This window comes from Erythrolamprus reginae, chromosome 1 (assembly GCF_031021105.1).
Source record: "Erythrolamprus reginae isolate rEryReg1 chromosome 1, rEryReg1.hap1, whole genome shotgun sequence".
Classification (NCBI taxonomy): Eukaryota; Metazoa; Chordata; class Lepidosauria; order Squamata; family Dipsadidae; genus Erythrolamprus; species Erythrolamprus reginae.
The window spans coordinates 9647776-9659756 of NC_091950.1; the positions used below are offsets into that span (position 1 = coordinate 9647776).

An 11981-nucleotide genomic window follows, 5' to 3' on the forward strand; every position below is an offset into this window, starting at 1 on the left:
ATTTATTTTGTCAAGTACGTGTTGGCTGTATACAAAAATATACTATGTTTATATACATGATACTAGTAAAAGACAAACTTTAGAACAGGGGAAGAAAGGCACGGTGGTGCACTTATACACGCCCCTTACTGACCACTTAGGATTTGGGAGAGGTCAACAGCGGATAGTCTAAGGGTAAAGGTTTGGGGGTGATGATACTACAGAGTGGTATGTGAGTTCCATGCATCAACTGCTCATTACTACTACTATATTACTAAAGTCATATTTCCTGAAGTCACGTTTAGAGCAGTTTACTTTATGTTTTTATCTGTTGTGTGCTCGTGTGTTGTTCTGGTTGAAGCTGAAGTAGTCGTTGATAGGAAGGACATTGCAGCAGATGATTTTATGGGCTATACTTAGGTCATGTTTAAGGCGACATAGTTCTACGTTTTCTAAACCTAGGATTGTAAGTCTAGTTGCATAGGGTATTCTGTTGCGAGTGGAGGAGTGGTTGGCTCTTCTAGTAAAGGATCTCTGGACACTTTCTAGAATGTTTATATCCGAAATGCGGTGTGGTTTCCAGACAGATGAGCTGTATTCAAGGATTGCTCTGGTGAAAGTTTTGTATGCTCTGGTTAGTAGTGTGAGATTAGTGTGATGCAGTCTTGAGGTCACATCTCTTTGTACTGCACTGAATAAACAGTGTCACCTCAACTGCTATTGCAAATTAATAATATTTCTAATGTTTCTGTGCTTTCTTACTATGCTAGATGCATCAGGAATCCTGACACGCCATGGGGAAATAGGCCACATTTATACCAACACCTTGTCCCTAACAAACACATGCACGCATAATGGAACAAAGTATGCTGGGTCAGTTCTGAGTAGCATTGCCCCAAAGCATTTATTGATTAACTTTCCCCCCTTTTCCCCCCAGAAGATTCCGAAACAGTATTTCATTTATTGGTGACTTTTAGCTCTGCATGTCAAGCAATCCTTATTCTGAAAGAAGAAATTACATTCCCTTCTCTGGATCAGCAAGAGGATAGACGGCGTAGTTGGCGATGGCGCATTGATTTGACCCTTTGGCCAGGCGCATGTAACCTTTCTCTCCCCAAGTGGTGGACAAGCTGTGAAGATAAGAACACAGAACATTTATCTAGAGTTCCAGACACTCAATTAATAGAACAGGGGGCTAGACTAGAAGACCTCCAAGCTTCCTTCTAAGTCATTCATTTTATCCATTCATTCTATTTCTGCAATTCTGCAGCACTGTGAATCATTCATAATTGTAGCTGAGGTTTTTCAATCTCCAAAAGCCTGGTGCAAAGGGAGGGAATGGATTATTTTCCATATTTCTCCAGAAGACAGGACCAGAAAGGAACTATTGGGCCAATATTTTGGGCCAACTATTTACATTGTATTATTATTGTTGCTAGCTGCCCCGAGTCTACGGAGAGGGGCGGCATACAAATCTGATTAATAAAATAAAATTACAATGAAGACGCTATAAGCTAAACTGCAGAAAGACTTTCCAGGTAATTCAGATAAATGTTTGGCCCCAATGAGCATTCATTTGCAATTTCCCACAGCACAGCACAATCTCTTCACATGGAATATTAACAGAAGATAAGCAGAAGCACTCCTGAGAACATTGTGGGTTTCTTGCTCATCTTTACAAGAAGATAGGACAGAAGAATTCAAATATCCAAATCCTCCAGGTGGGAAAAACTTTATGTTCTATTTTCAAGTGATGCTACCTGGAGATCACCTTCCTCACCTAAATCCTCAATATGAATTGGATGAGAACACTCACTAAGCCCCATGTACCATATTTTTAGTTTTGGGGGAGAAAATGCCTACCAGGTATTCATCTGGCGAGCGTCTTTAGTTTGGTCAGCTTCAGCACATTATTTTATCCCCTGGTTAGCACTGACAAAATCTTATTCGGAGAGAGTAGCAATGAAAGCAAGCCTGCAAAGACTTAGAGCTTGAAAAACCCTTTGGAGGGAGTAGCAATGAAAAAGCGTGCAAGCCACTAAGAGTCGGGAAGATCATTAGCACCTCATTAGGGCTGGGGGGAAAAACCTTTGAAAAAGCTACATTCAGAGTATAAGACCCATCCAAATTTTTGGCCTCTTCAGGGGAGAGGGAAGGTACATCTTGTACTTCACAAAAGACAGTATTTCAGGAGCATTGTCTTCCAACCCATCTGAAGGACATTCTTGGTAGAAGCAAAATTATAACTTGGTAAGCCACTCAGAGTTACCCTGTAGTAAGATGGGTGGCCAATAAATGTAATAAATAAAGTAAAATAATTATTTTCTGTCTGGAAATCCCATTGGAAAAACAAGTACCGGTAAGCTACTGTATACAGTAACTTCTCATTTCTTAAACTTCTGCAGACTGATGTCTGTTTACTCACCTGTTCTTTATAATCCAATAGCCACCATCCTTGCTGGTTTCCTTATAACCCACAATCAGCATAAAATGATTTATTTGTCTTTCTCCACCATAGCGTTCTGTATATATACCTGAATAGAGAGAACAAGAAATGACTTGGGGAATAACCCATCCTTGCTGGCTGCCATTAAAGGTGCCCCACCCTATCAGCTGCAGCAGAGGCCTTTTTAATGATTGCATCTCTTACTGGAGAAATATGTTTTAACCTGGGTTCCTGAGATGTTGAAGCACTGAACAAAACCGAATAAAGAAGGTAACTGACAGTCTGTTATAACAAATAGTAGCTAGAACAGAGATATTTCACTCAGGGAAGGGTTAAAGAGGGGAAAAAAGTAGGAAGGAAGGAGAAGATAGATGGTGGAGAGGGGAGAGAAGGAAAGACGGGGAGGAGAGAAAGCAACTTAAAACTAAGGAAACATTTCCTGACTGTCGGAACGGTTGATCAGTCGAACAGCTTGCCTCCAGAAGTTGTGAATGCCCCAACACTGGAAGATTTTAAGCAGATGTTGGATGAGCATCTGTCTGAAGTAGTGTAGCCTTGACAGGGGGTTGGACTAGAAGACCGCCAAGGTCCCTTCCAACTCTTATTATTATTGTTGTTGCTGTTATTATTATAGGTCCAGGAGAAGGTTGTTGCGAAGGTGGTGTCGCTCCAGCTCCAACGGTCCTTGGATGATTATCTGGGCTCTCAGCAGTCAGGATTCAGGCCTGAAACTGCTCTGGGCCCAATTCAAAGTACTGGTTATGACCTACAAAGCCCTACATGGCTTAGGACCAGATTATCTCCGGGGACCGTCTTCTGCCTCATGTATCTCAGCAGCCAGTTAGGTCCCACAGAGTTGGCCTTCTCCAGGTCCCGTCGGCCAGACAATGGCAATTGGCATGGTGTCAGTGAAGAGCCTTCTCTGTGGCGGCCCCGGCCCTCTGGAACAAACTGCATCTGGAGATATGTACTGCCCCCTCCCTCCTGGTCTTTTATAAAGCTTTAAAAAACTATCTTTGCCTGCGGGCATGGGGGCTGTGAGTAATGAGATTATCTCTGGCTGACACGAGATATGATTGAATTGGATGAATATCTGTGAGTGTACATGGGATCTTTTAAAACGTTTTAGTAAATTTTCATATCTTTATAGTTATTAGATTTCTTATATATTGTTATATTTAATGTTGTATGCTGCCCTGAGTCGCCTCGAGAAGGGTGGCATAGAAATCCAATAAATAAATGAATAAATATTATTCTTGTTGTTGTTGTTGTTGTTGTTAAAGTACAAGAAAAAAGTAGACAGGAGAGAAGGTGAAAAGGGTTGAGTGAAGAGATAATGAAAGTTCAGACTGGCAGATAGTAATGAAGCCAAAGTAATGAATATTTATTGAGAAAAATTATGTTCTCTGTATGGTAATGTAAACACTTGATGTGTGGAGAAAAAATAAAACTTTTTTTTTAAAAAAAGTCAACTGTGAGAGCCCCCAGGAACGTTACCTGACTTGTAGAGCCAGAACTTTTTACTCCGAGCATCTATTCCAACAGAAATTGGACCAATTTTGGCCACAGCTTCCTGAAGTGCTTTTTCATCCCCCACCATGATCCATCCGAATGAGTTACATCTGGTAATAGATTCCTCAGGTTTATAGCGACAACACAATTTCTGCAGAAGAAAACAGTGATCATCCTAAGAAAATGTTGCGGTTGATGCGCTTCAATTGTAATTATCTCTACTCATGACTCAAACCGTTTCCCTCTTTATTGCTGGAGGCATTATCAGCTAGAGGCATAGAGCAAAAGAGTTCATCTTGAAGCATGCAGAAGGAAAGGGCTGGGATATACACAGATTTGATCATTTATTACCTGTCCATCATAAGGATAGCTTTCCTCTGAATTGATCCCGCCTTCCTTAATCACAGTTTGAAAAGCTACGTCAGTCCATTCATTATTGCACCCTCGCTGAGAACAGTCGAGAAGATTTTGTTCACTCAGCGAGACCAGCTTCCCCGTCTTCTTGAAATGCATGCCTTCCAGAGCACCAGTGGCGCTGAAGGCCCAGGGAGCAAAACATGAACCCTGGGTTAAAAAACAAACAAATGCTGAAGTGATTCACTGAGCATGTGAAAACTCGGGACATAGAATAACATTTGAAAGGGAACACAGAAAATAGAATAGAATAGAGAATAGAATTTTTTATTGGCCAAGTGTGATTGGACACACAATGAATTTGTCATTGATGCATGTACATAAAAGATAAATTTCTCAAGAATCATGAGGTACAACACTTCATGATTGTTATAGGGTACCAATAAGCAATAAGGAAACAATATAAATAGTAAGGATACAAGCAGCACGTTACAGTCATACAGTCAAAAGTGCGAGGAAATGGATGAAGGGAATGATGAGAAGACTAATAGTCATCGTAAATGACTATTTCTATGATAATGGTGATGAAATTATTTATTTAGCATAGTGATGGTGTTCAGGAAAAAACTGTTCTTGTGTCTAGCTTTCTTGGTGTGCAGTGCTCTATGGAGGTCCTTCAGTCCAGCCCTTTGCTTGAGCTGGAGATCCTGTATCCATGAGAGCAAACCAGCTCAGGTCCACTGGCACCTGCGCACCTGCCTCATGCCAGCCAGCTGATTTTTGGGTTTCTGTAGTCCATGTGTGGGAGCAGAGGTGCATGCAGGAGACACCCATGAATGTGTGTGTGGGTGGGCAGGGCATGAGGGGAACATACGCACATTGCATTATAGAAACATAGAAGATTGAGGGCAGAAAAAGACTTCCTAGTCCATCTAGTCTGCCCTTATACTATTTTTTCTATTTTATTTTAGGATGGATATATGTTTATCCCAGTTATGTTTCAATTCAGTTACTCTGGATTTACCAACCACGTCAGCTGGACGTTTGTTCCAAGCATCTACTACTGTTTCAGTAAAATAATATTTTCTCACGTTGCTTCTGATCTTTCCCCAAATTAACTTCAGATTGTTCCCCCTTGTTCTTGTGTTCACTTTCCTATTAAAAACACTTCCCTCCTGGACCTTATTTAACCCTTTAACATATTTAAATGTTTCGATCATGTCCCCCCTTTTCCTTCTGTCCTCCAGACTATACAGATTGAGTTCATTGAGTCTTTCCTGATACGTTCTATGCTTAAGACCTTCCACCATTCTTGTAGCCCGTCTTTGGATCCGTTCAATTTTGTCAATATCTTTTTGTAGGTGAGGTCTCCAGAACTGAACACAGTATTCCACAGTATTATGGGTTATAAGTGCAGGGAAGCCTACTTGGCCCAAAACGCGAACCCCCCACAGCCTGAATTTCCTCCCAGAAGGCTGCGTGGAGGCCTTCTTGGCACAAAACAGGGCATGTGGAGCTGTGTTGCCCCATGTGGCCTGTGTTTGTTCCCAAGAGGCTTCAGGAGGGTCATATGTACGTGCAAGGAGTTGCACGAGGGGTCACTTGCACAATCGCAAGAGGTGGGGTGCACTGGTGGGTAAATGCACATTGAATTATGGGTGTGGGTGTGCAAACAGAATGGTTAGCCATCACTGTCCTATATCATTGTGGAGAAAATGGCTATCCAATCTCTTTAAAACTTCCAGTGATAAAACAGACACAACTTCTCAAGGTAGCCACTCCACTGATTAAATGTCCTCAATTGGATCTAGATGAACTCTAGATGAACTGATACTGTAACATCCTATGCCAGCTTCTGTGAAGAGGAAGCTACAGAAAAGGTGATAGAATACTGTGCAATCAGGCCAGAAATATATTAACAAGGGAGATCAGAGCAGCAAAAAGCAATTACTTGAAAGCAAAAGAATCAATTCTCAACAAATGAACCAGCAAACGTGAAAATTCTCAAAAACTTCACCAGTTACAGCAACCTATCTCCACAACCTCCATCCCAGACACACCAACAACAGCCAAATCTACAAATGAATCCATCCCATTGAGTTTACAACCCCTAGTGATCACAGAAAAGGAAGTGCAAGATCTATTTCACAGACAGAAGCCTGGAAAAGCACTAGGCCCAGACAAGATAACTCCTTGCTTAAAAGTCTGTGCTGACCAATTGGCCCCCATCTTCACCCAAATCTTCAACAAATCACTAGAGCTGTGCTATGTTCCTCCCTGTTTCAAGCGCTGTACCATCATCCCAGTGCCGAAGAAGCCCTCCATCAAGGAACTGAATGACTACAGACCAGTTGCTCTAACATCTGTAGTTTTGAAAATCTTTGAAAGGCTAGTGATGTCCCGCTTGAAAACCATCACGGATCCATTTTTAGACCCCCTGCAATTTGCATACCGAGCAAATAGATTGACAGATGATGCTTTTAATATGGCTCTACACTAAATCCTACAACATCTTGAATCTCCAATGACCTACGCTAGGATCCTCTTTGTAGCAGTCAACACCATCATACCAGACATTCTCTTTACCAAACTAAATGAGCTAGAGGTATATGAACACACTTGTAAGTGGATCATAAGCTTCCTAACAGACAGGAAGCAGTAGGTGAAGCTAGGAAAAATAACATCAGATACGTGTACAATTAGCATGGGGCCTTCCCAAGGCTGTGTACCCTCACCACTTCTCCCTATACACCAATGACTGCATCTCAAATGATCCATCTGTTAAACTACTGAAATATGCAGATGATACAACAGTGATTGGACTCATTCGAGACAATGATGAATCCGCATACAGACGGTAGTTTGAACAACTAACCTTGTAGTGTGACCGGAACGGTAGACTTTAGGATAAACCCTTCCATCCTTCCACCTCCCACAATACTAGACAACACAGTATCAACAGTAGAGACCTTCAAATTTCTAGGTTCTATCATATCTCAAGACCTAAAATGGACACCTAACATCAAAACCATCATCAAAAAGCACAACAAATAATGTTTTTTCTGTGCCAACTCGGGAAGCTCAAACTGCCCAAGGAGCTGCTGATCCAGTTCTACAGAGGAATCATTGAGTCTGTCATCTGCACCTCTATAACTGTCTGGTTTGGTTCTGCCACCCAACAAGACTGTCACAGATTTCAAATGATAATCTGAACTGCAGAAAAAACAATGGCTGCCAATCTGCCTTCCATTGAGGACCTATATACAGCACGAGTCAAAAAAGGGCAGTGAAAATATTGACTGACTCCTCACAACCTGAACAAAAATTGTTTCAACTCCTACCCTCAAAACATCGCTACAGAGTACTGCGCACCAAGACAATTAGACACAAGAACAGTTTGTTCCCCGAACACCATCACTCCACTAAATAAATAATTCCCTCCCTCAACATTGTCAAACTTTTTACTAAGTCTGCACTTCTATTTCTACTAGTTTCTTCTTATCATTCCTATCACCCTTTCCCCCACCACTTAGCACTGTATGACTGTAAATAGTTGTTTGTATCCTAAGAGTTCTGACAGGATTAAAGTTTTGGGACAGAGTTAAGAGAGAAAAGAATTTAGCTTTAATCTGCAAGTCGACATGAATCCGATTAGTGGACACATCGTAACACTGTTTTCCTTGATAAGATATCTACATAAAACCCAGAACCATCCACCTCTACATAAAACCCAGAACCATCCACCACAACCCACCTGATTCTTGACTTTGGTGACAGCACCTTTTTTTCTCCAATCCACACTCTTAGGAATATCTGCATCGTCTGAGGATTTGAACGTGGTCCCTTTGGCTATAGTTGTGTTATGAAGGGGAGGAAGCAGGGAACGCAGCCTCTGGTCAAGCTCTTCCTTGGTCTGAGGAGCAGAAGAATAATCTTAACAGATCTCCATTTCGACTTCTCATCTTTCACCTTAATAAGTTTTATCCCACGATCAAATGCAAAGAATGTGTGTTATGAGCAAACCAAACCTGATTATCATAGAGGAGTTTGTGTATAATTAAGTCTACCGAAGTGTTTCTCAATTTTGGCAACTTTTAAGACGTCTAGACTTCAACTCCCAGAATTCCACAGGCTCCATGAATCAGCTCAAATGCCTAACAAATAAAATGCTAACGTTCCCAGTCTGGGTAACAAACTGGAAGAGCTGGTAAATGCATCTAGTGTTTAAAATTCTGTATTCATAAGTGCTGGAATATTAAAATTCCCTTGCAATTGGCCTTTGGTTGGGCCTGCTTAGTTTGCTCTAGGCATTCTGAAACCACAATATAGCAATAGTACATGGACATATACCACTTCATAGTGCTTTTACAGCCCACTAAAATTATAAAAGCCACCGACTGGAAAGAGTTTGTGACCACTTCAGCCATAGCAGCTCAGTGGGTCCCTTTGGGCTGAGAAAGAGCAAGCACCCCAATATACGTCTTGAGGTTTTTGATACGGAAAGTTGGGATAATAGATTTGACTTCGGGACTTTCTAGGAAAAGGGACATCTATGTCTTATAAATAAGTGAAAACTAGAGTCAATTGCTGAGCTGGGTGGCTAAAGAAGTCAGATACAGGTAGGTAGGTAGGTGGATGGAGGAACAGACAGATGAATGATCCAGGCTTACCAAATCGCCAAAGTGGTTCATGCCAAGCCAGTAGGTGTATTTCCCCAGATCGGCCTCCTTGTTATGGTCTTGGACCATCTGCAAATTCTCCTCCCATATGGCTCTTCGAAAGGATTCCTCCTCCTCCTGGGAAGTCAAGTCGAATGATCCGTTAATTGCATCTGCCTAAACAAGTGGCACCTACAAGGTCTAGAACTAATATCTCTCTCTACCCGGGACATTATCCCATGCAAAGCATGTCTGAAGACAGATAGCAGAAAGTAAGTTTAAAAACATTGCTATTCTTTGTTGAAACCAATGATGATGATGATGATGATGATGATGATGATGATAATAATAATTGATTAAATTTGTTTGCCGCCCCTCTAAGAAAACTCGGGATGGCTCACAACAATAATAAACAATGTAGAAATCCAATATTTAAAAACACAATTTAAAAACCCTTATAATAAAATAATCACACAATCCAATCAGACCATACATAAACCAAAGTAGTTAGGGGAGATGTAAATTTCCCCATGCCTGGAGGCAAAGGTGAGTTTTCAGCAACTTGCAAAAGGCGAGGAGGGTGGGGACAGTTCTGATCTCCGGGGGGGGGGGTTGGTTCCATAGGGCCAGGGCCGCTACAGAGAAGGCTCTTTCCCTGTGGCCCGCCAGATGACATTGCTTAGTCAACAGGACCCGGAGAAGGCCAACTCTGTGGGACCCAAGGTACAGAACTAGAACACTTGAAGTGAAAGAAGAAATTTTGTTCCTATGGGACAGAACCTGCCAAAGACTGAGAACATCAGTAATAGCAGCCAATTCAACCCCCATTGTATTCAACCAAAATATGGCAATTTCATTTGAGTCCTACTGGAGCACACTCACCTGAGGGTATTCTTTACCATGAGTGGCCTTCCAGTCTCTCCATGTCCCCTCCAGGGTTGGATCCAAAGCTGTGGACAAGGTTCTCAGGGAGATCAACCAGATCAGGGCTGCCACCGAGATGGACAGCATTGTCTTTCTCTAGTCTAGGAGAAGAGAGAAGAGAACAGCTTAGAGAATAGAGTCCATGTGGCTACTTGCTAAAAGTTAAGACTGACAATACCTGGTTGACCAAACCCTCCAAACCCCGGTTTGCACTGCCCCCCCCACCCAAAATTAAAACTATTCAATTGCTGTTAAGAAATGCATAGAATCTCTTGAAAGTTTGAGGTAAGCGTAACTAGCTGGAACCTCACCTCAAACAATTCTTTTACAGAAAGCAAAGAGGCAGTTGTTAAACAAAACTGCAGCAGCCCCTTTTATAAGCAAATATATAATTGTCCCCTCCCACTGCCTTTAACTGACATTTACAAGGAAATTTGCATATCTCTAGATATATTGGGAAGGCAGTGTTTTTTTTCATTTCAGTAAGATAATCATTTAAATATCAAATTTTTTTTGGAGTATAAGATGCACCTTAGTTTTGGAGATAGAAAATGGGGCATATCTACCTATCAGGTATTCATCTGGCTAGCATCCTTAGTCTGGTCAGCTTCAGCACATCATTTTATCCCCTGTTTATGGCTGGAAAAAAAAATTTTGGGGAGAGAATAGCAATGAAAACAAATGTAGAAAGACTTAGGACTGGAAAAAAACTTCAGAGTAGCAATGAAAAAAATACTTCCCTGCAAGCTGGGAAGATCTTAGCACCTCATTAGGGCTGGGGAGAAAAATTTCCAAAAAGCTACATAAGGACTGTAAGACCATCTAAATTTTCAATATAATGGAACTCAAAAAAGTAGAAAAAGGGGCAACAAGAATGATCAAAGAAATGGAGCCCCTCCCTTATGAAACCAGGTGGCAACGCCTTGGTCTCTTCAGCCTTGAAAGACGGCATTTAAGGGATGACTTGATCAAAGTGTATAAAATCATGCATGGGATAGAAAAGGCGGATGGAGAAAAATTCTTTTATCACACAATACTGTACTAGGACGAGGGGCCCCTCCCTAAAACTCAAAGGTATATATTTGGTGGGATACAAAGAAAAAGAGATAATTTTATTGTTATTTTACTTTAAATATATCAGCATTTAGTAGTTATATTGTAGTAGATGATGATGATTCACAATATAAATGTGAACTCCTTTTTTCTTCTACCCTTATTCTTTCGTGTTTTTTTGTTCCTTTTTTTTCCGTTTATTTTAGCTCAATTTAAAATAGAATTTTAAATTTTTTACATATGTTGCTAAATATTTTAGATGTGTTCTTATTTACCACTTTATAATTGTTATTTTTAAATATTTTATAGGCTGTGTTAAACAATGACAAGATTTTTTCTTTCCATTTTTTTAATGCTTAAATATAAAGATGACTTCTACTCTGAGTGGAGCGATTGTAGCTCCACTAAGTGTTGCATGTTATGTATGTCATGTTTGTCTTGGAATTTAATAAAAATATTTTTTTTAAAAAAGAAAGTGAGGACAAATAAAGGGAAATATTTCTTCACCCAGAGGGTCCTTGGTTCATGGAATTCACTTCCAGAAGAGATTGTGACAGCTGTCAGCCTGGATATTTCAAGGCAGGATTAGATAGATTCATGGATGCCAAGTGTATCAGTGGCTATTGAAACGGATGTCCAAGTGCCGCCTCTGTTGGTTGAGGCAGGCAGGGTTCCCTTGGGTCCCATTTGTTGGGGGTCGAGGGAAAGGGAGGCTTTTGCCTTCTTTTTCTGCTCAAGATCCCCACGTACAATTGGTGGGCCCCCGTTTGACACACAATGCTGGACTCGATGGGCTTTGGCCTGATTCAACATGGCTCTTCTTAGGTTCTTATGTTCAACCTCCTTTTTTTTGGGGGGGGGAGGTGTCTTATACTCCAAAAAATATGGTCTCTGTTAGAAATTTTATATTGGTTCAACCTCATCGACTTTCTGTGGTTGCAACCGTTTCAATGACCTATGAAGATAAATTTCATATTTGATTTCTATCCATAGAAACATAGAAGACTGACGGCAGAAAAAGACCTCATGGTCCATCTAGTCTGCCCTTATACTAT

At 41.0% G+C, this 11981-nt stretch overlaps 1 protein-coding gene across 1 annotated transcript; it reads right to left on the reverse strand.

Annotated features, from left to right (window-relative positions):
• Positions 1-911: 911 nt before the first annotated feature.
• On the reverse strand, positions 912-10496 carry LOC139156445 (cathepsin K-like). The gene is made up of 8 exons (XM_070732046.1): positions 10440-10496; positions 9832-9974; positions 8962-9087; positions 8046-8204; positions 4289-4501; positions 3923-4088; positions 2405-2513; positions 912-1109 (listed from the first exon to the last, which is right to left on the reverse strand). Exons 2-8 carry the CDS (start codon positions 9958-9960, stop codon positions 995-997), a joined length of 1017 nt encoding a protein of 338 aa, XP_070588147.1. The 5' UTR covers positions 9961-9974; positions 10440-10496; the 3' UTR covers positions 912-994.
• Positions 10497-11981: the final 1485 nt, after the last annotated feature.